Source organism: Oncorhynchus tshawytscha, linkage group LG21 (assembly GCF_018296145.1).
Source record: "Oncorhynchus tshawytscha isolate Ot180627B linkage group LG21, Otsh_v2.0, whole genome shotgun sequence".
NCBI classification, from domain to species: domain Eukaryota; kingdom Metazoa; phylum Chordata; class Actinopteri; order Salmoniformes; family Salmonidae; genus Oncorhynchus; species Oncorhynchus tshawytscha.
Genome location: NC_056449.1, coordinates 9060433 through 9087817, shown reverse-complemented (window position 1 = coordinate 9087817; position 27385 = coordinate 9060433). Strand labels below are relative to the sequence as shown.

The following is a 27385-nucleotide window of genomic DNA, read 5'->3' as shown; positions in this document are numbered from 1 at the left end:
CCTTCTAGAAAGATCTTCTTCCACAGTGATCTCTCTCTGCCTCGCCCTCACATGTTCCTCTGGTCACCCACCTCTTCAACTTCTTACAGGGGATTATTCTGAGGATTTTGGGGGTGGGGAGGATTAGCATGCCCAGATTAAAGTGGCCATCTTCAAACCCTGGTAATCTAGCAATCTGTCAGAGAGCAGGAGGACTGCACCGGGCTGCCTCAGGACGCCAACACACTCCCTCCTCACTAGACTAATTAGGGAGAGCAGGGGAGAGAGTCTAACTTCACACACTGCCGCTTCGTCCCCCTGCAGTGTAGCCCCAGGGTTTAAACCACACCTTTTTACCTAGCCACAGTTTAGAGAAAAGTACGTTTGGGAGCTAAAATGGAGGAGACGTACCTGCTGAACTACCCAGGAGTCAAGAAGAAGATTCTGGCCGGTGGGAATGGCCCAATGCCCCACTTTCCACCGGGGACCAAGGTAAGACATAACGCCCACAGACATAACCGTGTGCGTCCGTTTGCGTCTGTGATTGCATCCTATTTCTTATATAGGGCAAGTCTTTTGACCAGGGCCTGTGTAGGGCTGTGGTTCAAAAGTAGTCTCCTATATAGGGAACAGGTTGCCTTTTCAGTAACCGCTGAACTCTAAATATGCCTAGGGTTTAATGTGTGGAGGAAATTATGCAATGTATAATTAGCGTTGTGTAGCAATTAATACTTTACAGAGGTGTACATTTTTAGAGTATCTCTCTGCCCACCTCGATTAGAATAATTCCGGCGAGGGAGTAAAGTATTCTGTATCTGGGTGTAACACCCCTCTAACATTGGGTCAACACAATTGCTACACGGCGTATTGCCATCTGTGGGGATTGAACAGTCACGGATCAGTGTGTTCATGCATAGGCTTTGTGGTGCTGATGACGTCTCCTAACTACACACACACACACACACACACACACACACACACACACACACACATCGCCTGATCATGTCCAGCCATAAGGCCCCAGGCCTGGAGTCCTACGATGACTAACATTTTCCTGGAAAATGACATGAATATCTGGCCCATTCAACAGCTGTGTTCTGTGTTGCTCCCATTCTGTCGCAAGCCTCAAACAAATAACTCCAGTTAACGAGAGCAAAAGAAGGTTAGGGCCATAGCATCCCAAACACACACAGAGTGGAGCAGAGGGTCAGCCAGAGTCCAGACACCCCCCAACACACAAACACACTCCAAATGACACTATATGTGTAGGTGCAAGTGCGTACGTGTGTGTGTGTTGACAATGGAAAGCTCTGGAACGTATGACCTCAGTTAATCCCCACTCTTTCTATATCCCTCCCTTCCCTCATCTCCATCCAAGCTGGTGTTCCACTTCCAGACGCTGTTGGACAACTTTGAGCGCACGGTGATTGACGACAGTCGTAAAGCCAAAGCCAAAGTGCCAATGGAGATCTTTGTGGGGAAGATGTTCAAGATGGAGGTGTGGGAGACTCTGCTGACTTCCATGAGGATCGGAGAGGTGGCTGAGTTCTGGTGCGATGCTGTTGTGAGTCCAGGGACCAATTAAACACACACACACAAATAAACACACACAGACATCTTCACCTCCCGATGCGAAAAAGAGGCGAGAGTCAGGAGATCCAGGGACCCCAAATTGTCTGGTAATTAGTGTTCACTGAGGTGGCGGAGGAAGCTTTGCTCTCCTCATACTTCTAAAGATGAACCTACCTCTGGTGGCCTCCTACGTACACAATTAAAAACTAAAACAGAAATCTTTTTGTCTGCAACAATTTTTCTATTTCTCCTTCTGGGAAAAGCAAAGAGTAGCAAACATTTGCAAGTCAAATGGTGCTTGTGATTCGTTAGTTTAGGGCCGCTAGTTCAGCAACCAGCAGGGGTGAGGTGAAAAAGTACCTCGGAGTCTATTTTAGTCACATCGATATTGTGCGTGTTTGTTTCTCAAATGGACTCCATTTGTGTCACAATGGAGTTGTGTGTGTGTGTGTGTGTTTGTGTCTCATAGACTAGACATAACATAAAAAACGTAAATCCGGGACACTCAAATTAGTATGATACTGTATGTTACGTTTGGTATGGTTACGTAAGATAGATGGTTACCTAAAGCAAAAATGAAAGAAGGGTGGTTGGTCGTGGTGGAGGGGTGGGAGTACAACGCAACATTTAGCAACCCGAAGGTTGTGTGTTTGAATCATCACAGAAAACTTCAGCGTTTTAGCAACTTTGAAACTACCTAGCATGTTAGCTAACCCTTCCCCTAACCTTAACCCTTTTAACGAACCCTTTCCCTAACCTTAACCCTTTTAACGAACCCTTCCCCTAACCTTAACCCTTTTAACTAACCCTTCCCCTAACCTTAACCCTTTTAATTAACCCTTCCCCTAACCTTAACCCTTTTAACTAACCCTTCCCCTAACCTTAACCCTTTTAACTAACCCTTCCCCTAACCTTAACCCTTTTAACTAACCCTTCCCCTAACCTTAACCCTTTTAACTAACCCTTCCCCTAACCTTAACCCTTTTAACTAACCCTTCCCCTAACCTTAACCCTTTTAATTAACCCTTCCCTTAACCTTAACCCTTTTAACTAACCCTTCCCCTAACCTAACCCTTAGAGCAGGGCTCCTCAACTCTGTTCCCGTAGAGCTGCCGTCCTGTAGGTTTTGCTCCAACCCTAATCTAGCACACCCGATTCTAATAATTAGAGCAAATTGGAATTCGTGACATATCATCTGTTTTGCAAATTCCTAACATATTGTACTAATTGCAATTCCTAACATATCATACAAGATGGACGATGGACATCCACAAATTAACACATACCATACAGTATGAATACAGTATAACACATCTTACTAGAGTGTCTCGGATTTGCATACAGAATAATATGAAATGCTCTGAGGCCACGTTGGTTTGTCCCTCTGACTCTATTTGAGTCATAGTGGTGTTTTTTCCCATCTCAGCACACAGGCTTGTACCCTATCGTGTCCAAGGGGATGAGGCTGATTGCCCAGGGCAAGGACCCCCTAGAGGGCCAGAGGCACACGTGTGGCATGGGGAACATGTTCCACTACAACACTACTGGCTGGCCTGAGCTGGATGAACTGATGAGGACACCTCAGGCACTGATCTTCATCATGGAGCTCATTCAGGTAACAATCTGTTACAATATCGTCATCATTTTAGTTATTAACCCTTCATTGATCTGGTAAGTTGACAGTGACATTTACATTAAAGATCTGGGGAGGAGTTGCAGGAGGAGGAGAGGGGTTAAATGCGCTACACACACACAACACACATGTTAAATTGGCACAGAGGGAATACACATGCACCAGTGGTTATACACCTAGTCCATTAGAAGTACACACCCCTCAGTTTATGAACACATCTCCCAATGTGAACAGCAACACACCTCTGTCACTCACACACATCTGTCCAAACAAACACATCTCGGCGCCCACAAACAAACCTCCAGACAATCATTTCCGCCCGTTACATTACAAACCGACTCCAAACACAGCCTTCTCTGTCTCCAACGAACAACAGCTCATCCTACATCAACCACTCGATTCACAAACGAAACGGTTTATGTAACCAGCCGCTAACCACCAGGGGGACTAGCGGAGTCAAAGGCAACACATTCGATCCTCAGCCAAGTGGAGGTGGGTTGTGTTCAGTTGGCACCAAACAGAAGAAAACAGGGAGGGACTAACAGGTCTTGTCCAATTTCCGTTGCAGAAGATTTTGGAACAGTGTGTCTAAATGAACCAGACCCTGGATTACTTTTTACATTTGTTCTGCCTGTCGCCCCTGATCTCCCCAGGTGGGAGACCCCTTCTCGTACAAGCGGGAGTCGTGGATAATGGACAAGGATGAGAAGATGAAGGAAGTGCCCTCGCTCCACCTGCAGGGCAATGCGCTGGTCAGACAGGGACACTTCAGAGAGGCTGCCAAGAAGTACCAGGAAGCTGTGGTGCTACTCCGGATTGTACTGTCCAAGGTGAGAGGGAGGGAGGGAGGGAGACGAGTAAGGATATGGTCGGGATGGATGGAGGGAGGGATAGAGAGAAAATAACAGGAGAGAAGGTTATGACGAGTGAAAGAAAGGGGCATGGAGGGAGGGATTGGAAAAGATAAGTGTAGGGAGCGAGGGGGGATGTGATGGGAAGGAAATGAAGAGAGAAGGAGGGAGAGCATCCATGACATACAACATGAGGAGGGAGGGAGGGATAATGTCAACATGATAAAGAAGCTGGTCACAGACACTAATTTCCCACCTGTAGGAGATGCCAGGTGATGAGGACTACATAGCCGTGGACAGGCTCATCACCCCCCTAGTGTTGAACTACTGTCAGTGCATGTTGGAGCTGGAGGAGTACTATGAGGTTCTGGAGCATACCAGTGACCTGATACACAAACACAAAGGTAACACACACACATAAAGATATACACACACACATGCAGGCATAAATACAAACAAACAGTCATGCAATCCTGGGTTTTGTATCCGAAAATGACGTATTGGGCAAATCTTTTTTTTAATGGGAGTCATGTGTTGGAGTTGGAGCATGATGGACAACAGTGATGATTGTCCCAAAAAATGTAGAATGATACTTGTCTGTCTTTTTACGTTTACTGCCTATATTCTTTGTATAGCCCTTTTTGCACGTACAAGCCAGCTGTTTCTTCAGCAACATTACTGACACCTTCACTTCCTGTCTTGAAGTCCTTTTTGGTGTGCACTGCAGTTGAAAGACGTTTCTGCTTGATTCAGGGATTAGCGCTGTGCTGCCTTCTATGTGTCTCCACAATCCTCAAGGAGTCGCCATTCTGACATGCACGTAGCTCAGTGCCCTATGACTGAACCCTGAGACACTGTCCATAGGCTGTTTTTGTCTTCACTCTCTGTTCTGTTCTTCTGCTTATAGCGATGGCTGCCTAGTGCCTTCCTCTCATCTCATTCGATGAAAGCATCTCCTCTCCTCTCTGTCCTTTCCTCTGCTCTCCTGTCGGTCCTTCTCTTCTCCTCTATTTTTATTTATTTGATTTAACCTTAATTTAACTAGGCAAGTCCGTTAAGAACACATTCTTATTTACAATGACGGCCAAACCCGGATGATGCTGAGCCAATTGTGCGCCGCCCTATGGTGCTCCCAATTACGTCCGGATGTGATGCAGCCTGGATTCGAACCAGGGACTGCAGTGACGCCTCTTGCACTGAGAAGCAGTGCCTTAGACAGCGGCACCCCTCGTCCACCCTCTCCTATTCTACACTCTCTTCTCCCCTCCTTTTCCCCTTCTCACTCTCTCCCGAGCCTCTTTACTCTTGTCATTGTTATCTTGTCGTCTCTATCACTTCCAACCTGGCATTCAACCTTTCATTAGCATCTCCTACATCCCTCCTTCCTTCCATCTGGGAGACATCTTCTTTCTGAGAGGGAGTCGGTGAAGGTTCTCCGTGGCGCACCGGCTCGGTTATTCCCAGAGGCTATGAAGAAATCAATTGAAATGTTGGCAGAATGAAAGATTGAGGGGAGTGGGGATGAAATGGAGAGGAAATGAGAGGAGGAGAGGAAAGCCATCAATGGAGATCTAAACCAGTCACTGCAGCCCACTCATCTCCGCTCCTCAGAGAAACAGGATTAGGTGGTGTGCGTGTTCTGAGACAGGGGGCCTGAGTCAGGGGGCCTCTCGTTTTTTATTGAAATATTATTCTTTCTCTTACACTCTCACTCACTCACCCTAAGCGGGTATCTCCGCTGATAAGATAATACAGTGATTGGAGATGTCATTTTTCAAGCATGCACAGCCCTAGATGAGTAAAAATTGAAATCTTAGCTACTGTGTGTTGGTTAGTGTCACTACACTAGTGCATCCAGTCTAATGAAGCCTTACTTTCAAAGATGGTCGTGAATATTGATGAATATCGCTCTCTCGCTCTCGCTGTGTCTCTGTTTCTCCATCCTTTCCACCTCCCTCCCTCTCTCCTACAGACTGTGTCAAGGCGTACTACAAGCGGGCCAAGGCCCATGCTGCAGTGTGGAACGAGAAGGAGGCCAAGAGAGACTTCAACATGGTGGCCAACCTGGACATAACTCTGGCCCCTCTGGTGCACAAAGAGCTGAGGTTCCTCGCTGATAGACTGAAGGAGAAATACTGGGAGGAGAAGGAGAAATACTGGAACTGCCTGGAGCAAGAGGAGAAAGAGGGGAAGAAAGAGGAAGATGAGGAGAAGGAAGATGAAGAGGGCAAGAAAGAGACGGATGGTGAGAGCACAGTGACCAAGGTGAAAGATAAGGAGAAAAGCAAAGATAACTCAGCCTCTTCCAAAGAGGAAGTGAAAGATGTCAAGGATGACAAGCAGAATGAGACAGGGTGGAAAAAGGCTATAGAGAAGGATGGAACAACCATTACTGCTACAGTGAAGGATAAGGCTAAAGTGAAGGATAGAACTGCCAATCAGGCAACAATGAAGGATGAAACCGCCAATAAGAGGACAGAGAGCACCCCGGAAACCCAGCCAGAGACCAATCAGAGTGCTCTGTCTGTGATAGAGGGGATGGACTGGCAGCAGAAGTTACGACACATCATGTTCCTGGAAAAGGAGGGTAACTTCCTGCTTACAGAACAGAAACACAGCGAGGCCACAACAAAGTTCAAGGAGGCTCTGGAGTACGTGGACTTCATTCAAAACAAGGTTAGTGTCCATTAATTGTCAGTTCATTCAATGGTGTGTTCATTCCAATAGTGGAATGTTCATTCATTCATGGGTGTGTTCATTCGGTGTTATGTCTTCATTTAGTGTGAAACAACTAATTTATCTAGAGGTCACAGCTGTTGAACGTCAGAGACACTGATAATACAGAGATAAAATAATTATTTATTGGAATGACAGGCTGAAAGTAAAACGTTGTTATGAAATAGCTAAGAATGACAATACATGAAGGCATTTGTTGGATAATCTTTTGAACATACAACTGCCAACTTTGGAATGCTGGAGTTTGTTGGTCATTGTTTGAGCAGTGTGCAAGCGCCTCAAGAAGACTCCTCTATGAAACCTGTTACATAAGAGCCATTGGTTCTTGGCATCTCACAGGCTCTATTCATTTTGCATCGTTGCCACTCCACTGAAGAGAGAAGAGCAAGGCTATAGGATTGAAGGTACACTGGCAGAATAGAACAGGAACACGAAGAGGAGAGCTAAAAATAACAGAGCGAGACCCTTGGAGATCTTAAGAGTGACAGCGCTCACCCAAGCATCTCTTACTCTTTGTTATTCCCCTCTATCCCACTTTCCTCCACGTATCTCTCTTCGTCTCTTCCTATTCCTCTCTCTCCCCTCCATCTACTGCTCTCTTTCCCCCTTCCTCTCTTTCTCCCCCTCTCCTTCCCCGATCTCTCCCTTCCTGTCCCTTTCTCCACTCCCTCTGGCTATCCCCACCCCCTTTCTCCCTTCCCCGATCTCTCCCTTCCTGTCCCTTTCTCCACTCCCTCTGGCTATCCCCACCCCCCTTTCTCCCTTCCCCGATCTCTCCCTTCCTGTCCCTTTCTCCACTCCCTCTGGCTATCCCCACCCCCTTTCTCCCTTCCCCGATCTCTCCCTTCCTGTCCCTTTCTCCACTCCCTCTGGCTATCCCCACCCCCTTTCTCCCTTCCCCGATCTCTCCCTTCCTGTCCCTTTCTCCACTCCCTCTGGCTATCCCCACCCCCCTTTCTCCCTTCCCCGATCTCTCCCTTCCTGTCCTTTCTCCACTCCCTCTGGCTATCCCCACCCCCCTTTCTCCCCCCATCTCCCTGTGCAGGAGTTGTGCTATAAAGACAGGAGGGAGGACTGGGACTCTCTGGAGAAGGTGCGTGTGCCGATCACTCTCAACCTCAGCCAGTGTCTGCTGGAGCTCAGGGACTACCAGGAAGTGGTGGCGCTCAACACCAAGCTGCTCAAGAAACACAGAGGTACTTTCTCACACACACACACTACCTTCCTTTTTCTCTGTCTGCCTTTCTCTTCCTTTGTCTCTTTGTTTCTTACCTCTCCCCACCTCTCTCTCGGTCTTCCTCTCTCTTCTCCCTGGACCTGTCTCCTCGTCTCCTCGTTTTTTCCCCCCGTCTCCTCCTCTTTTTCCCCGCTCACTCACTTCCCCCTCACCCCCTTTATACATTTTTACCCCACTCTCTATCTCTTCCCTACATCTTATTATCATGGTTGAGAAGCAGCTGCCATTGCTCTCGAAGAACCCAAGGCATTCTGCCTTATCCCAATGGTTCTCAGAGCACCGCTTACAGGTGGGACCATGTAAACTACAATCAAGACTCTGTTTTAAAAAGTTTAGAGACGTCAATAATCATTGCATGCGAAACGGTTTTCGAAACATACGGAACTTATCTTTCATATCAGTGAGAAAGAATCTTTTAAATAAAAAATATACACTTACCCCAGCTAGCAAATTTGATTCCTCAGAAGTTGTGGGAACGAAGCCTTACGTTTCCTGACCCGTAAAACGGAACGTTTTTTTTTAAACGTTCTGAGATCAGAAGTGAATATTTCACCTGTTCTGGGAATGTTTATTTTTAGGTTGCAGGGAGGTTCTGATAATGTTCTCTGGTTCCTTGAAAGTATTCCAGGGAGGTTTTATTAACGCTCTGATAACAGAAATGATTGGTTATTTGGAGGTTTTTGAAGAACTTCCTTAAAATGATCACTGAATGTTTCAATAAGACTTTTAATAACAATGCTCTTATTTCGGGTTCACTTTTATGAATTCCAAGCACAGATAGGACACATGGAAATTCATTTCTGTAGTCATTAATCATGTAAACAAATGTATTTCTTATTATGGCATCAGTGAGATTCAAACCTATAATCTTCTGCTCTCTGTCCATGGAATTAGTCCACTGCGCCACCAGGATGGAGTTAAAATGCCATGTTTTACTGTTCATTTTCATCTATTGAAATAGACCCCATTTCAAAGGAATCAAGCACTCATTAAGATCAGGTGTGGCCAACTAGTGGGCACACCTGAACATACTTAACAAGACAGAGGATGGAGAGTTTTGTTGAAGCTGAGAACGGAATGTGTATGTTTTTAAATAACATTCTTATAACGTTCTCTGAACGTTACAACTATTTTCTTTTGGTTTTTATGGAACGTTTTAACGTTCTCTGAACAATGAAAACATGACTTTAAATAGAAGCACGAGGTAACCTATAAGAAACGTTATGCTGAAATTCCCACAGAAAAATGTTGTTTCTTAACATTCTGGAACAATTTGAGAACATGACTTTCAATAGAACCCTGAGGAAACATTATGCTGAAGTACTGAAATTCCCACAGAAGAATGTTGTTTCTTAATGATCTCGGAACTATTTGCGAACATTCCCAATGTCAAACCAGTTGGAGAATGTTTCTAGAACATTATCAAAATTGAAATGAAATGTAACCATGTTTGAACTTTTAGGAAAAATGCTGTTAAAGTAATGAAATACCAAGAAAATAACCATCCTGCACCAATCCCAGAAAGTTGTGGGAAGGTTTTATGCAAAGAAACCACACTCTCAGTTGGAGAGCTCTTAAGAAACATATGGTTCTCAGAACGTTATGTGCTAGCTGGGCTCTGTTTTGAATGCTCGACATCTGTAGTACAAATGTTGTCTTGATGCGGACCTCGCCCTTGTGTTGCTCTCCGACTTGATTTTTCAATCTTTCGCTCTCCCTTTTTTTCTGGGAGCTTCAAACCCCACTTGCATCATTCTCCATTATTGTGGTTCTTCGTTGGTACTGTGCTCTTAACACAACAGGAGTGAAATTCGTTGTTTTCTTTTTACCTGAATTATTTATCGCAGAGTTAGATGTGATATGCTACTGATCATAGCCTTCTCCTTAACTCTCTTTTTTTCTCTCACTCCCTTTGTATTTTTCATGTTCTCTCCATTTCTCTCTTACCCACTTTTTGTTGGTCTATCTCCTCTCACTCACTGTCTGACTGCACATCTTTTACTGTCTCTGTCTCCCTCTCCCTGTCTCTTCTAATCTCCCTCTCTCTAATTCATTTCTCTCTTTTGTTCTCCCTGCTTCTTCTCTTCTCTCAATGTCCCTCCTTACTTTTTTCTGTGTCTCTCTTCCATCTCTTTCCCTCTACAAATATATTCCTCTACCGTACCCTGTTTCTCTCCCTCCTCTACCTCCCTCCCTCCCTCCCTCCCTTTATCTCTCTGTAGATAACTTCAAGGCAGTGTACCAGCGGGCCAGAGCCCACTCGGCTCTGTGCAACGAGGAGGAGGCCAGGAATGACTTCCAGAAGGTGGAGCATCTGGAGCCCAGGTTCAAGCCCATCGTCAATCAGGAGATGAAGAGGCTGGGCGAGAACCTCCGGAACAAGCACATCATCGACAAGAAGAACTACTGGGAAGCTACAGAGGAAAAGTGGGGCCTCGAGGGCACCAAGACCAAAGCCAGGAAAGTAAAGAAGACAGTGAAGTTTCAAGAGGAGAAAAAAGTAGAGGGGAGTGTTCAGAAAGAAGGGGAAGCAGGGAAGACTGTAAAAGAGGGAGGTAGTGATGGAGTGAGAGAAGAGAAGAAACCAGAGGGAAAAGGAGAGGAGGGGAGTGCGGAGAGTGCGGAGAAAGCAGCCATTGCTGAGAAAGAGGGAGGTAGTGGGGGAGTGGAGAATGATAGTGGGAAAAGAAGAGTGAGTATAGAGGTAGAGAGAGGTGGGCAGGCGGGGTTAGTTAACAGAGCAGGAGATAAAGAGACCGATATGGCACAGACCAATGAAGGCAGAGATAATGTAGCCACAGAGAGATCAGGGAAGGATAAGGCTGTGAAAAAGGGAAAATGTCACTTAACTGCCACCCAGGAAGTAACCAAGGGAAGCACAGGGAACAAAGGCACCAATGAGAGTACAAGAAGCAAAGCCATTCAATCCGAATCGACCAATAGGAGTCCATTAGCCACCGCTGACCTCCCTAACCCACAGGCCACAGAGGTACTCTCAGAGGTAGCTGAGGAGAGAGTCGGGTTAGACACGCAGATCAACAGACCTAACAAAGGAGAGGCAGGGGAAAGCAAATTGAATGAAGGGAGTAAATCAGAGGGAAAGAGTTCTGACGAACAGCTGTGTTCATCGGAGGGGGCGAGCCACACCAAATCTGGGGTCTCGACTGGAAACCCGTCTTTCAAGTCCAAGCGTAAACACAAGAAAAAGAAATGAAGGATGCTCTGGCATTGATATGATCGTTAAGTATCATGTGATGATTCTCATAATTCAATTCAGGATCATCGCTTGAGGCATACACCCAACACAAGCAGACGTTCTGTGTAGCAAATACAAATTTTATTTATCCTTTTGTACACAAAGAGTAGAAAGCAGCCAGTAACCCACTCGTTATTAAAAAGGCATTTCTTTCACAAACGTTTTATACAGATTAAAAACCGACCGGGAGGACAGCAATAGGGAGGAATGTTAGTACAGTACATAAACAATGAAATAAATGGCATCGACACATTAGTCAAACAAATCATCACGTAATGAGGCGTGGTAATGTTAGTTTAAAAAAATTGACTTCAGATCGAAATTAAAATAGAGATGATGAGTGTTTTTTTTTGTTTTTGTTTTTCGGCAGCGAGGCATCTGCCTGTGTCGTAGCATAGGCTAGTGTATGTTGTCATAGCTCTGATTCCCGTAAGAGTTCAGGTGATTCATGGCCCTGCCGTGTTACAGAGCGCCAAACAACCCTCGCTGTGTCTCGTAAACGATGCCAGAGTGCACAGAACTCAAACATGGAAGGTCTCGCAGCATGTTGGGATAAATGAGCGTGCTCGTTAACGGGTTGACCCCACCATATATAGCAGGGTGCACCACCCGTTGGCCATGTTCTCTAAACACTCTCTGCCTCGCTCTGTCTCCAGAGAAGAGCGCTTCTCTTCAATCCAACTGAAGATGGTGGGACTAGTTCCCCAGCGTGCGGTCGCGCTACGGGGAGTTACTGGTTCTAATTTTATTTTAGAACATTAGATGCCTCAGATGGATAATCACATGACTACAGAGAGACGTGGTGTGGGTCAGTATAATTCATTATTAACACTCCCTCAGAGAAAAAACGCTTTTGGTGGGTTAGTCTTCAGGGGGCCACTACAAAGACAGTAGTGGCTTCTGGGAGTTTGAGTAAGAGGGGCACAGTTAAGAGCTACAGCTCTGCTGCATTACAGACCATATGAATATACAGTGGCAAGAAAAAGTATGTGAACCCTTTTGGAAATACCTGGATTTCTGCATAAATTGGTCACAAAATTTGATCTGATCTTCATCTAGGTCACAACAATAAACAACTCAACACACCGTGTAAACATTCACAGTGCAGGGTGGGAAACGTATGTGAATCCTTCGCTTTAATAACTGGTTGACCCTCCTTTGGCAGCAATAACCTCAACCAAACATTTTCTATAGTTGCAGATTATTTTTTCTTTATTTAACTAGGCAAGTCAGTTAAGAACAAATTCTTATTTGCAATGACAGCCTAGGAACAGTGGGTTAACTGCCTGTTCAGGGGCAGAACGACAGATTTGTACCTTGTCAGCTCAAGGATTCGAACTTGCAACCTTTCGGTTACTAGTCCAACGCTCTAACCACTAGGCTACCCTGACCTGCACAACAGTCAGGAGGAATTTTGGACCATTCCTCTTTACAAAACTGCAGAAGTTCAGCAATATTCTTGTGATGTTTGGTGTGAACTGCTCTCTTGAGGTCATGCCACAGTGTCTCAATCGGGTTGAGGTCAGGAGTCTGACTGGGCCACTCCAGAAGGCGTATTTTCTTCTGTTGAAGCTTTTCTGTTGGTTTACTTCTGTGTTTTGGGTCATTGTCCCGTTGCATCACCCAACTTCTATTGAGCTTAAATCGGCGGACAGATAGCCTAACATTCCCCTGCAAATTGTCTTGATAAACGTTGGAATTCATTTTTCTGTCTGACAGTAAGCTGTCAAGGTCCCGAGGCAGCAAAGCAGCCCCACACCATGATGCTCCCTCCAACATACTCTTCAGTGGGGATGAGGTTTTGATGTTGGTGTGCTGTGCCTTTTTTTCTCCACATATAGTGTTGTGTGTCCATTCCTAACAACTCAACTGTAGTTTCATCTGTCCACAGAATATTTTGCCAGTAGTGCTGTGGAACATCCAGGTGCACTTTTGCAAACTTCAGACGTGCAGCAATGTTTTTTTTTTAACAGCAGCAACTTCTTCCGTGGTGTCCTCCCATGAGCACCTTTCTTGTTTAGTGTTTTACGTGTTGTCGACTCGTCAACAGAGATGTTAGAATGTTCCAGAGATTTCTGTAAGTCTTTAGCTGACACTCTAGGATTCTTCAATCTCAATGAGGTTAAGAAGAACTAGATTACCTGGTGCGGCAGGTAGCCTAGTCGTTAGAGCGTTGGGCCAGTAACCGAAAGGTTGCTAGATCGAATCTCTGAGCTGACAAGATAAAAAAATCTGTCGTTCTGCCCCTGAACAAGGCAGTTAACCCACTATACCTAGGGCGTCATTGTAAAATAAGAATTTGTTCTTAACTGACTAGTTAAATCAAATAAAACGTTTGTCTATTGTTGCGACTTAGATGAAGATCAGATCAAATTTGATGACCAATTTATGTGGAAATCCAGGCAATTCCAAAGGGTTCACATACTTTTTCCTGCCGCTGTATATACAGTTGAAGTCGGGAGTTTAAATACACCTTAGCCAAATGGATTTAAACTCAGTTTTTCACAATTCCTGACATTTAATCCTAGTAAAAATTCCCTTTCTTAGGTCAGTTAGGATCACCGCTTTATTTTAAGAATGTGAAATGTCAGAATAATAGTAGAGTGGGTGATTTATTTCAGCTTTTATTTCTTTCATCACATTCTCAGTGGGTCAGAAGTTTACATACACTCAATTAGTATTTGGTAGCATTGCCTTTAAATTGTTTAACTTGGGTCAAATGTTTCAGGTAGCTTCCCACAATAAGTTGGGTGAATTTTGGCCCATTCCTCCTGACAGAGCTGGTGTAACTGAGTCAGGTTTGTAGGCCTCCTTGCTCGCACATGCTTTTCAGTTCTGCCCACAAATTGTCTATAGGATTGAGTTTAGGGCTTTGTGATGGCCACTCCAATACCTTGACTTTGTTGTCCTTAAGCCATTTTGCCACAACTTTGGAAGTATGCTTGGTGTCATTGTCCATTTGGAAGACCCATTTGCGACCAAGCTTTAACTTCTTGACTGATGTCTTGAGATGTTGCTTCAATATATCCACATAATTTTCCTACCTCATGATGCCATCTATTTTGTAAAGTGCACCAGTCCTTCCTGCAGCAAAGCACCCCCACAACATGATGCTGCCACCCCGTGTTTCACATTTGGGATGGTGTTCTTGGTGTTTGACTGTGGATATAGATACTTTTGTACCTGTTTCCTCCAGCATGTTCACAAGGTACTTTGCTGTTGTTCTGGGATTGATTTGCACTTTTCGCACCAGACTGAGTTCTTTTGATTTTCCCACGATGTCAAGCCAAGAGGCACTGAGTTTGAAGGTAGGCCTTAAAATACATCCACAGGTACACCTCCAATTGACTCAAATGATGTCAATTAGCCTATCAGAAACTTCTTAGGCCATGACATTATTTTCTGGAATTTTCCAAGCTGGTTAAAGGCACAGTCAACTTAGTCTATGTAAACTTCTGACTGACTGAAATTGTGATACAGTGAATTATAAGTGAAATAATCTGTCTGGAAAAAACTTCTGGAAAAATGACTTGTGTCATGCACAAAGTAGATGTCCTAACCGACTTGCCAAAACTATAGTTTGTTAACAAGACATTTGTGGAGTGGTTGCAAAACTAGTTTTAATGACTCCAACCTAAGTGTAGGTAAACTGCCGACTTCAACTGTAGTTCTGTCTGACAAACTGCATGCCACAGTGGTGTAAACATTAATTCCACCTTGCCTCTCATACCTCACTATCGTCCAAAATACACAAAACATTTCTATAGGTCTACAGGACCTATGGGTAGTTCCTTTTGGTTTCTAGGCCTAACCTCTTCCCCCAGCAATAGATGCATTATTTCACACACAGAGATGCGATGTGGCCGCTCCTGCATATAGTCATAGCCTCAAGTACTCTATGTTCAGGGTGGCTCATCAAGGTGTAATGAGATGTATAACATTAAAGAGTTAACATTTCTTTGTGTTGGATGTTTTTTTTCTCCCACTCGAGAACTTCTTTGTTCCTGGATCCTGACATGTTAAGTAAGAAAGGATGCCGGTGCATGTCAGCGCTTGAAAAAGGTAGAACAGATGATAACGACTATCTACTGTATGCCAGCTAAACACTAAACAGTGGCAGGCCTCATTAAGGTGGGGGAGGACAGGGGGAGGTATGGAAACGAGGCACTCTCTCTTCCCCATATGGTTATTAGCATTTCCATTATGGACGGCGCCCCACCTTGCCGACTCACGACCTGCAGCGCCGTGTCCTTGGGGGACAGTTCCCTAGCAACGGCATCAAAACAAACAAGGCAGGCACAGCGGCGCTCAACGATGTCAAATGTGAACGTTGGCGCCTGGAGGGGATAAAGCCTAACGAATACCGAGATGGGATTCAAACACATCTTGTTCTTGGCCAATAAGGTCAGGACGTTCTCTGGATTATTTGAAACCATTCGCATCATGTCTCCCTGCGAATGTGGGTGTAATAACTTTATGGTTATGGAAGTGGTATGCTACATAATAAACCCAGAGCATCTTTCCTCTTTCCCAGGAAATAACTTGCCTCCTGTCTGTCTCTTTCTGGAGATTTGCTGTGGCAAGCACATCATAGTGGATCGCTCCTTTCAGCTCAGCCCAGGAGTGATAAACGGACCATTTCTTTCTCTTGTCTCTCAGATCTCCACCCCCTCCGAGCCTCCCTTCCACCTCCCTCCGAGCCTCCCTTCCACCTCCCTTCCGTCCTCCCTCCACGCCTCCAAAAAACCCTATTTGACCCCGGCCTTTTCTAACTAGTCTCTCAGGTGCTAGGCCGCTCTAGCGCTGTGAATTCCCACTGTCTTCCCTTTCCATACTCTTAAAGCCTCTCTAAATCCACAAATACAATGCAAAATGCCCCAGACCCCTAAACCGAATCTCACCTTGGATGAAATCCACATCCACCCACAACACCCCACTGATCCAATCTTGTCCTCTGATTGTGAAAACGCTGAGTGAACACACTGAGCCAGTACTTTAACATCTGGCCACAAGCATAAAAAGAGAAAAGAAGAGAGGGAAAGCGGGAGCCAGGGCCAACTCCATTCAATAATGTTTCAGGTAGCAGCATGAAAACACACGTATTAGACCGTGACGGGCTCTGTTTGGGTTTAAGGCAAATAGACTGTCCTCTGCCTGGATTGTCACATGATCCTGGTGTGATGGTAGCCCAACCCCGTATCAGAGTCTAGCTCCTACTATCCTAGGCATTTGTGTACCCCTGAAAATGTTTATGGAAGAAATATGGTGAGCCTTCCACCCAGCAGAGGGAAAAGTGAAGTTATTAGCATATTGCTTATCTGATCGTTTCAGATGATGTGCCATGTAGAAAGGGCTAAGAGTTGATTTGGAATTGGGCCGCTGGGTTAATGTGGTCAATCCTTCCTAGTGTCCTTGGAGATGATGGGGGGGCTTGGGCACCCTGCCTCCCCATCTGTGCACAGTGGGAGAGAGGAGCCAGAGTCCACAGTGGAGGGCCCGGCATTTAACGCTAGACGCTTTCTCAGATAAACACACTTAGGCATGATACAAATTAGCCTCGACTCGAGACCCTCTTTCTGAACACTACGAGGCGTATTCACAGCCTATCTCGCTCCACTGCTCGTGGCTGTGGGTGTAAGCGTGTGTGTGGCTGTGTGTGTGTGTGTGTCTGTTTTTTGTATTCCTGTGTGATATGAATGTTGATATGAATGTGTGTTAGTACAGAATGAGCGTTCATATGAAACAATGCGTACGTGTGTCTGTGTGCTGCGTGTGATGGAAGCAGTGAAACTCACAGTGCACAGAAGCAGGGCTGCCTGGCCTGGGGGGCACTTTGGCTGTCTTAAATAAATCATTGGGTTTTACTGATGATGTGTCAGTCCCACAGTGTCAATAAGCTCGTTGTGGGTCCCGCTGGCTACCCGGTAATCTGCTCTGTTCTGCTCGGGGTACGGCTGCCGCAGCCACCCAATCACAGCCGCGTGAAATGCAGCCAGCCTGGCCCAAATCAACAGTGATGCACATGAACGCCCCATAAAAAAAAGAGAAGTTTGAAACGCATTGGGGGGAATAAGGAAAACACACATACATACTGAGAGGAGCACACAGTTACTGGCACTCGGACAGAACAAAACATGGGGAAAATCCCCAACCGTTTTTGCATTGTGTCAAAGTCATTTTCGTGGAATGTCCTTGTGCTGTACAGATATAAGGCTTCACACCTTCGGGCAACTACACAGACGCTGGTTAGCACAGTGTCTTGGCTGGGCTGCTAGCGTTAGCCGTTAGCTTCCTTAGCTGGTTAACACAGTGTCTGGCTGCACCGCTAACATTATCCATTAGCCTTAGCTTGTTAGCATAGTGCGTGGCTGGTCCTGGACGTTGGCATTAGCCGTTAGCCTTTGGCTCCCACAGGGGTGAGGGAGAGGGGTTAGCTCTCTGACGGCAGCTATATGGGGCACGGGCCATCAGGCATCCAATCAGGCATCACTCTGCACTCCAGGCCCCGCCCTGGGTTAGATGAGTGACGTTGCTCCTGGAAGAGGAGAGAGGAATAGAAAGTGTCCATTAAGAGTGAAGATGATGTGTTTTAGAACACATGCAGAATAGCCAAATCTGTACTAACAGATGAGGGTTTGGCTGTAGAAACACTGGATTGACCTTTACTCTGGTAGCCTTGAGGCCCAATAGGTATTAAAGGCAATGAATCAGGCACCTATATTGTAGTTCCCCACTGAGATAATAACTTTTGTAGCTCATCTTTCTAGACACTCCTCAGACATTCCTTATCTTGTTTCCGCCTCTGTTCAAGGTCATTTTGTATCGCTGTCTTCAAAGTTCATTTCAAAGTCTCATTTTAGTTTAAAAAATAACAACATTTGAGCCATTTGGCAGATGCTCTTATCCAGATCAAATTACAGTAGTGAGTTCATGCATTTTCATGCTTTTTTCATACTGGTCCCCAATGGGAATCGAACCCACAACCCTGGCATTGCAAGTGCCATGCTCTACCAACTGGGGCATGTATACAGTACTTCATACAGAATTACGATATAACCCTGAGACCCCCACAGGAAAAATCTATGTGTGTCTTCATCAGGTTCGTGGTTCTGGTTCTCTGTCTCAGGTCTGTAGGGTCCGAGGCTCACCAGGTTCTGAAGGGAAGACGTTTCTCAGCTGCTCTATGACCTCCTGCAGCTGCTGCACCGTGTCCTGTTCATGATCCTCATCTCCATCTCCTGGCACACACAGCATCACACAGAGAGAGATGAGCGACAACGGAACACTCGATCATTCCATTCTGTCTGAACTAATGTTGTTGTGGCCCACAGAATGAGCAAAACAATGTTTTTTTTCAGTCATTAATCCAGGAGGTATTTCTTGGAACTTGCACCCCACCAGTGAGACCTGACCTACTATTTGGGAATGTTTGTCTTAGTAGCTCACCCGCGGCCTCTGTGTCTGTGGTCTCTCTACTGGGTCCGTCCCCCTGACGGCCTCCCCCTGACACCGGAGATGACAGGGATGAAGGTTCCGATCCGTTGGCCTCCGAATCATCTTTGGGCTGTTGGAAAATAAATAGTGTCATCAATCCCAACAGAATTCTCCTTTTGACAGCTACTTCAGAAAAGCACAAATGTGTCTTAGAACGTGTTGGGGTTGAAGGATACAGTAAACATGTACTGTAGATGCACTAAATAAGTCAAAGTGTTCCAGTGAAACTGAAGGCTGCGTTGGCTGGGGATTCAGACCTAGTTCCATGATGAACAAACGAAGATCTACTTTCTACAGAGATGAAAACAGAGGTTGACGGTTGACACCGAGTCGACTACCCACCCCCACTCCACCACTTTCCCTGTTCCATCACTTCATGTTGGAACGATAAACAGACTCATATAAAGAGCGTATGTGCAGGATTATTTCTTAGGAAGATATTGAAATGCGTTATATGGTTGGGAGGTTCATAGAAGTGTACAGGAAGTTAAACTATATATTTTTTAGAATGTTTGGTATTCTGTCCCTCTCTTCCCATTCCCCTCTTTCCACTAAATCAGTCTCTCTTTCAATCTCCTCTCTCTATTCCCAATTTGCAAAGTCTTTTCACGTGAGGAAATGTCTTTCTGTCACTCTCTCTTTCTCTCTCTCCCCTAGTGCAGCAGTACAAATTAGCTTTCATTCCTTCCTCTCCCCCTCTCTATTCCTCATTTGCACATTCATATTCCTCAACAGCGGTGTCATATTTTCTCTCAATCCAGCCACTATCTTTGCTATTCCCCTTTCTCTCTTCTGTTTAGTGTCAGTCCCATATCATTCTGCTTCTTAATCCCTCTTGAGTCTATCCCCCTCTCTCTTTCTCTCCTTACCGTGGGTATTTCCCTCTGTCTCTCGTGGTATCTATCCCCCTTCCTGTCTCTATACCTGCAGTTTAAGTCATTAGTCTTTTTCTATTTACTAGAGATGTTCTCTACCCCACCCCTCCCTCCCCTCTTTTCCAACCCATCTTTTCTTTCTTTCCTTCATCTTTCTTACCACTTTCCAATTGTTTCTCCTTCCTCCCTCCCTACCTGCAGCAATAACTCTCGTAGCCTCTGCAGCTGGGACTCCAACTGTTTGTTGTGGTCCTCCAGGATCTGCATTCGTGTCTCTAGGCGAGTCTTGTGCTGCCGAAGGACCCTCGCCTCAGCCAGGAGCTCCTCGTCCTGCTGGCCCCCTGTGGGCGATCCCGGACACCCCTCACCCCCCTCCGTCAGCTGGGGCACGGCCGCCGCCTCCTCATGCCTCCACTTCAGTCGCCGCCACTCCCCCTGCAGCACCCTGGGAATAGGAGGGAGGACAGAGAGGACATCAGCAAACAGCATTTTAAAGAGCTGGGAGTTTCACTGACACACACACTGGCCACAATAAGCTATGATAGTAAATGCTGTGAGATGTCTGCTAAAGCGTCCATATGTTGTTCACTGTCTGCTCATAGTCTATATGTTGTTCACTGTCTGCTCATAGTCCATATGTTTACTGTCTGCTCATAGTCCATATGTTTACTGTCTGCTCATAGTCTATATGTTGTTCACTGTCTGCTCATAGTCCATATGTTTACTGTCTGCTCATAGTCCATATGCTCATAGTACATATGTTCACTGTCTGCTCATAGTCCATATGTTTACTGTCTGCTCATAGTCCATATGTTTACTGTCTGCTCATAGTCCATATGTTTACTGTCTGCTCATAGTCTATATGTTGTTCACTGTCTGCTCATAGTCCATATGTTTACTGTCTGCTCATAGTCCATATGCTCATAGTCCATATGTTCACTGTCTGCTCATAGTCCATATGTTTACTGTCTGCTCATAGTCCATATGTTTACTGTCTGCTCATAGTCCATATGTTTACTGTCTGCTCATAGTCCATATGTTTACTGTCTGCTCATAGTCCATATGTTTACTGTCTGCTCATAGTCCATATGTTCACTGTCTGCTCATAGTCTATATGTTGTTCACTGTCTGCTCATAGCCCATATGTTTACTGTCTGCTCATAGTCCATATGCTCATAGTCCATATGTTCACTGTCTGCTCATAGTCCATACGTTTACTGTCTGCTCATAGTCCATATGTTTACTGTCTGCTCATAGTCCATATGCTCATAGTCCATATGTTCACTGTCTGCTCATAGTCCATATGTTTACTGTCTGCTCATAGTCCATATGTTTACTGTCTGCTCATAGTCCATATGTTTACTGTCTGCTCATAGTCCATATGTTTACTGTCTGCTCATAGTCCATATGTTGTTCACTGTCTGCTCATAGTCCATATGTTGTTCACTGTCTGCTCATGGTCTATATGTTGTTCACTGTCTGCTCATAGTCCATATGTTTACTGTCTGTTCATAGTCCATATGCTCATAGTCCATATGTTCACTGTCTGCTCATAGTCCATATGTTCACTGTCTGCTCATAGTCCATATGTTCACTGTCTGCTCATAGTCCATATGCTCATAGTCTATATGTTCACTGTCTGCTCATAGTCCATATGTTGTTCACTGTCTGCTCATAGTCCATATGCTCATAGTCCATATGCTCATAGTTCATGTGTTCACTGTCTGCTCATAGTCCATATGTTGTTCACTGTCTGCTCATAGTCCATATGTTCACTGTCTGCTCATAGTCCATATGCTCACTGTCTGCTCATAGTCCATATGCTCATAGTCCATATGTTTACTGTCTGCTCATAGTCCATATGTTTACTGTCTGCTCATAGTCCATATGTTGTTCACTGTCTGCTCATAGTCCATATGTTGTTCACTGTCTGCTCATAGTCCATATGTTGTTCACTGTCTGCTCATGGTCTATATGTTGTTCATTGTCTGCTCATAGTCCATATGTTTACTGTCTGTTCATAGTCCATATGCTCATAGTCCATATGTTCACTGTCTGCTCATAGTCCATATGTTCACTGTCTGCTCATAGTCCATATGTTCACTGTCTGCTCATAGTCCATATGCTCATAGTCTATATGTTCACTGTCTGCTCATAGTCCATATGTTGTTCACTGTCTGCTCATAGTCCATATGCTCATAGTCCATATGCTCATAGTTCATGTGTTCACTGTCTGCTCATAGTCCATATGTTGTTCACTGTCTGCTCATAGTCCATATGTTCACTGTCTGCTCATAGTCCATATGCTCACTGTCTGCTCATAGTCCATATGCTCATAGTCCATATGCTCACTGTTTGCTCATAGTCCATATGTTCACTGTCTGCTCATAGTCCATATGTTCACTGTCTACTCATAGTCCTTATGTTCACTGTCTGCTTAATGTGCATATGTTCACTGTCTTCTCATAGTCCATATGTTCACTGTCTGCTCATAGTCCGTATGTTCACTGTCTGCTCATAGTCCGTATGTTCACTGTCTGCTTAATGTGCATATGTTCACTGTCTACTCATAGTCCTTATGTTCACTGTCTGCTTAATGTGCATATGTTCACTGTCTGCTCATAGTCCATATGTTCACTGTCTGCTCATAGTCCGTATGTTCACTGTCTGCTCATAGTCCGTATGTTCACTGTCTGTTCATAGTCCTTATGTTCACTGTCTGTTCATAGTCCTTATGTTCACTGTCTGCTCATTGAGCATATGTTCATTGTCAACTCAAATTATGAGCAGATAATTATCACCAGACATGGTACGAATTTGTGTTAACAATCACTAAACATAATATACACTGTATGCAAACAGATATTTAATTGGGTTGCGATTTCATTGAACTGTTGGTCGAAGTTAACTCAAGTTTGACAAAAAGACGAACTCTGTGGATTAACTTTCACAGCTCATAATCTATTTCTGTCTCTATGGAGACAGACTGCCTGTCTCTATCAAATTCACACAGACAATAAAAAAATAAAAAAATTCAGAGCAGCGGTATTGTGTGGTATTCTATGTCCTTAACAATTTTCCCAGAGCAAAGACAGTTGAGGCATGGGATGACGGTACTAATTCCACCACAGGAGCATTCTTACAAAGTAGACAGTCACAACCTCCACACTCACGGTGAGCAAACATGTTTTTGTCAGATTTTTGGAGGTCAAGCCCAGTTTACAACATATGACCTGGGGTCCTATAGGCCAATTAGAATAAAGGAGGACAACTCCTAGTGCTAGATGAGGAACACACAGGGATATACCTCATCATAAAATGGGAAAAACAGAAATAATACCAAACTGGGTCAAGGTTTCAGACATCCAAGGGCTGTGTGTATCTATGGTATTAATCTAGCATCATTAACGTATTATTCACCAAGGACAGAAGGAAAGCGTGTGTGTGTGTGTGTGTGTGTGTGTGTGTGTGTGTGTGTGTGTGTGTGTGTGTGTGTGTGTGTGTGTGTGTGTGTGTGTGTGTGTGTGTGTGTGTGTGTGTGTGTGCGTGTGCGTGTGTGTGCGCGTGTGTGCGCATGTGTGTGTGTGTGTGTGTGTGTGCATGTGTGTGTGTGTGTGTGCTGGCCAAAAGGTCAGGGACATGCAGAAAATACAAAAAAGATAATAATTCAGATGAATCACACCTATGAAGGTTGCCTCTGATGTCAAATTAAGTGGATGGGAAAAGGCAATCTTCTATCAAATTTTGGCTTTGTTTACATACTACTTAATATAGTACACTTATCAGAATTTGGTTGTAATTCAGAGAGGTTAGAACAAGTATCTAGATCGTCGATGAGGCTGTGCTGGGATCCAAATTGTGGATTTAAAAGAAAACATGACTCATCAGCGTAGAATGACACTGTTTTTAAGCCCTGGATTTCTAGCTCCTTGATATTACTGTTGGATCTGATTTTTAACAGCTAACATTTCAATGGCCATAATAAATACAGTAGATATGTGGATAATGGACAACCTTGTTTTACTCTTCTTGACAGTTTTATACTATCGAAGAAGTAGCCATTATTGACTATTTTAGGCATAGGGTTACTATTACATAACTTTAACCCATTGAGATTACAAGAGATTCTCCAAAATGTTATGTATAAATTCCAGTCGTACTTTATCAAAAGCCTTTTCAAATTCAGCTATGAATACCAGGCCCGGTTTTCTATTGTGTCCCGTACTTGTCTTATATAATCTCCAATGTATCATCCATGTAAAAAAACCTGCTTGATTAGGATGAATAATATCCGACAATAATTTTTTTATTCTATGAGCCTTGAATTTTGCCTCCAATTTTTTTTTTATGGACTGGATCTTTATATTTACCACTTGGGTCCTGTTTCAGTAATAATGAATTCAGAACCTTTTGTTGAGTATCTGATCATTTAGCATTTGTTATGTGAGTGGTTAAAACATGTGAATAACGGTCCTCTGAGTACATCAAAAAATGTTTGGTATACCTCAACTGGTATGCCATCCAGCCCTGGAGTTTTCACAGACTTAATTGCATCAAGACGTTTCTCCTCTGTAATTTGACCTTCACATTAGTCTTTCTGTAAGGCTGTTCATTTGATCTTGTTAATAGAAAAAAAATCCATAAAATCCATATCTTTGGTTATTGGAGATGGAGGAGACTGAAAGGAAAACATATGCTTCAAGTACTCCGCTTTCAGTAAATCAAGTTCCAGTAAATCATTTTCGGTAGCATTTCTATGTTTAAGATTCAAAAATAATTTGGTGCATTTTTCTCCATATTCCATACAGTTCGCATTATTTTGCTCTTTCTTGAATAATTTCCTCCATTTCTTTTTGTTTTTCCTTTAACGTATTCTGTGCCTCTATGGTAAAGCTTTATTGCTATTCATCTGTATTGTTAGTCCTTCTATTTCCTTTGTTAATATGGACTCTTTTGACCTAAATTGCTGTTGTTTTAGAGATGAGTAGTGAATTGCATGGCCTCTAAAGGCACATTTAAAAGTATCCCATACAAAAAGTCTGTTATAAATTCTTCTGCCCTAGTTAAAAAAAACAAGTTATCATTCAATAGGCTTTGATAAAATGTGCAATATCCTCACATGCGTGGAAATTCTGTAAGAGTAATGTACATGCCAATTATTTGACGGTTCAACCACATTCTGTCCCCTAGCAACCATTTTTAAACTTCTGGTGCCAGCGAGAATTACATAAGAAGGTAGTCAAGACGACTAGCATGATTGAGCCTCCACCATGTATATCTCACTGGGTCTGGGTATTTAAGCCTTCATATATCCACTAGTTTCAATGTATCCATGATATTTGTGATTTTCCTAAAGTGCATGAGGGTGATAGTTTGTAGTGTGATTTCCTTTACAGCCCATTGAGGTATTTAAAACCGTATTATAGTCTCCCTCTATCATAGTATTGTATTGCTTGTAGGTTTTATAAATTATTATATATTGTCACGTTCTGACCTTTATTTCCTTTGTTTTGTCTTTATTTAGTATGGTCAGGGCGTGAGTTGGGGTGGGCAGTCTATGTTTTGTGTTTCTATGTTTGGTTTCTGTTTCGCCCCTAGTATGGTTCTCAATCAGAGGCAGGTGTCGTTAGTTGTCTCTGATTGAGAATCATACTTAGGTAGCCTGGGTTTCACTGTTGGTTTGTGGGTGTTTGTTTCCGTGTCTGTCACCACACGGGACTGTTTCGGTTTGGTTTTTGTTCATGTTCACATGTATTGTTTTTTAGTGTTCAGTTTATGTTTTATAATAAACGATATGGACACTTACCATGCTGCGTTTTGGTCTTCAGATGAAGAGGAGGAAATCTGCCGTTACATATATATTTACAAAGAAGTGTGGATCATCATTATTTGGACTGTAATGAGACAAATCTGTTTATGGTCCAGCAACATATTTAAAATCATCCATCTACCTTGCGGATCTGTATGGACAATTTGCATATTCTGATCAAAATTAAGATCATCACCCCTTTTGAGTTGCTCAAAGGAGAAGTATTTCGCACTCCCCAGTCCTTTCTCCACACAACTTCGTCTAAAATTGCTGAATGAGTTTCCTGTAAATAATAGATATTATATTACTTCTCTTTTAGCCAGGTAAATACAATCTGCTAAGCCATTACAATTATAACTGGCTATACTTATTTCAACATTTATCATAACGAAATACAAGTTTCAATAATATTTATCATAATATATGTTTGTAACCTACCATTAAAAAGTACCATGATGGTTGAGTGGCCATATAGCTGTACCATGATATTTGCATTGCTACTAAGTAAACCTTCAATTGTTCTCCACTATTCCACCTGCTAAAACCTCCCCCCATCCCAAGTTGGGTTGTCGTCCCGGTGACCGGCTGACCACCCCCATGCCCCCAGATTCCACGGTCCCCGAGAGACCGGGACACACCCTTCAAAAAGAGCAAACAGTGCCACTCACAGAACAGAAGCAGATTAACCGACAAAATAATTTCCAACGCCCTCACCTCAATTGTATTATATACAGTTACAATGCATTCAGAAACTATGCAGACCCTTGACTTTTTCCACATTTTGTTACGTTACAGCCGTATTCTAAAATTTATTAAATTGTTTTTTCCCCTCATCAATCTACACACAGTACCCCATAATGACAAAGCAAAAACAGGTTTTTAGAAACTTTAAAAAACTGAAATATCACATTTACATAAGTATTCAGACTCCTTACTCAGTACTTTGTTAAAGCACCTTTAGCAGTGACTACAGCCTTGAGTCTTCTTGGGTATGACGCTACAAGCTTGGCACACCTTTATTTGGGGAGTTTCTCCCATTCTTGGAGGTTGGATGGGGAGCGTTGCTTAACAGCTATTTTCAGGTCTCTCCAGAGATGTTCAATCGGGTTCAAGTCCAGGCTCAAGTCAATGCTGCAGAAATGTTTTGGTACCCTTCTCCAGATCTGTGCCTCGAACACAATCCTGTCTCGGAGCTCTACGGACAATTCCTTCGACCTCATGGCTTGGTTTCTGCACTGACATGCACTGTCAACTGTGGGACCTTATATAGACAGGTGTGTGCCTTTCCAAATCATGTCCAATCAATTGAATTTACCACAGATCAAGTTGTAGAAACATTTCAAGGATGATCAATGGAAAACAGGATGCCCCTGATCTCAATTTCGTGTCTCATAGCAAAGGGTCTGAATACTTATGTAAATAAAGCTTTTATTGTTTTGCTTTATCCATTTTAAAATAAGGCTGTAACGTTACAAAATGTGGAAAAAGTCAAGGAGTCTTACTTTCAGAACGCACTGTATCTTTACTGATTAGATCATGTATGCCCAGTTTATAATTTATCGACTTTAGCAAATCAGTTTCTGCACTTATTCCCGATGGTGAAAAGCATAAATTGTTTATGTGCATCGAGGAGTCTGGTTTTCTTTTGGGAGTTGGTTCTCCATGCTTACTCTCTGACATGTTTGGGTGTTGATTGTATTGCTGATATTGGTCAATAAACTCCCAGCAGTGTTCCAGTTGTGTTGTGATTATGTGGACGCTTTGAGGACATGAAAAAGCTGGGTCTTTTATGGGCCACTGCTTTAACAGGTGCACTTTGTAGTCTGTGTGTGGTGTGTTTATGACTTGGGAAGGGCATTGTAAACTATGATCATAATAACAATGGTTACATTTACATAGCACTTTTAACTAGGTCTCAAAGCGCTTAACCTTGTCTGGCGGCA

General features: G+C 43.8%; 2 protein-coding genes across 2 annotated transcripts in view; one reads left to right on the top strand and one right to left on the bottom strand.

Annotated features, from left to right (window-relative positions):
• The first annotated feature begins 184 nt into the window (after window positions 1–184).
• LOC112220862 (FK506-binding protein 5) lies at window positions 185–12292 on the top strand. The gene is made up of 8 exons (XM_024382775.2): window positions 185–471; window positions 1358–1543; window positions 2978–3166; window positions 3838–4014; window positions 4298–4439; window positions 6008–6711; window positions 7817–7967; window positions 10231–12292. Exons 1-8 carry the CDS (start codon window positions 376–378, stop codon window positions 11220–11222), a joined length of 2637 nt encoding a protein of 878 aa, XP_024238543.1. The 5' UTR covers window positions 185–375; the 3' UTR covers window positions 11223–12292.
• A 2537-nt stretch (window positions 12293–14829) lies between these two features.
• drp2 (dystrophin related protein 2) overlaps window positions 14830–27385 on the bottom strand; it is a 178459-nt gene continuing 165903 nt past the window's right edge. The window contains exons 21-24 of the mRNA XM_042303053.1: window positions 19829–20078; window positions 18711–18828; window positions 18413–18502; window positions 14830–17799 (exon numbers count right to left, since the gene is read on the bottom strand). Coding sequence (XP_042158987.1) covers window positions 17780–17799; window positions 18413–18502; window positions 18711–18828; window positions 19829–20078 — 478 coding nt within the window. The 3' untranslated portion in view covers window positions 14830–17779. The remainder of the gene's footprint in view (window positions 17800–18412; window positions 18503–18710; window positions 18829–19828; window positions 20079–27385) is intronic.

What these genes read in the sequence shown, in the direction of transcription:
- LOC112220862 (XM_024382775.2), top strand. Translation starts at nt 376, where the DNA reads ATGGAGGAGACGTACCTGCTGAACTACCCAGGAGTCAAGAAGAAGATT. An exon ending in TCATCATGGAGCTCATTCAG is followed by an intron (nt 3,167 to 3,837) that starts GTAACAATCTGT and finishes TGATCTCCCCAG; the next exon opens with GTGGGAGACCCCTTCTCGTA. An exon ending in TCCGGATTGTACTGTCCAAG is followed by an intron (nt 4,015 to 4,297) that starts GTGAGAGGGAGG and finishes TCCCACCTGTAG; the next exon opens with GAGATGCCAGGTGATGAGGA.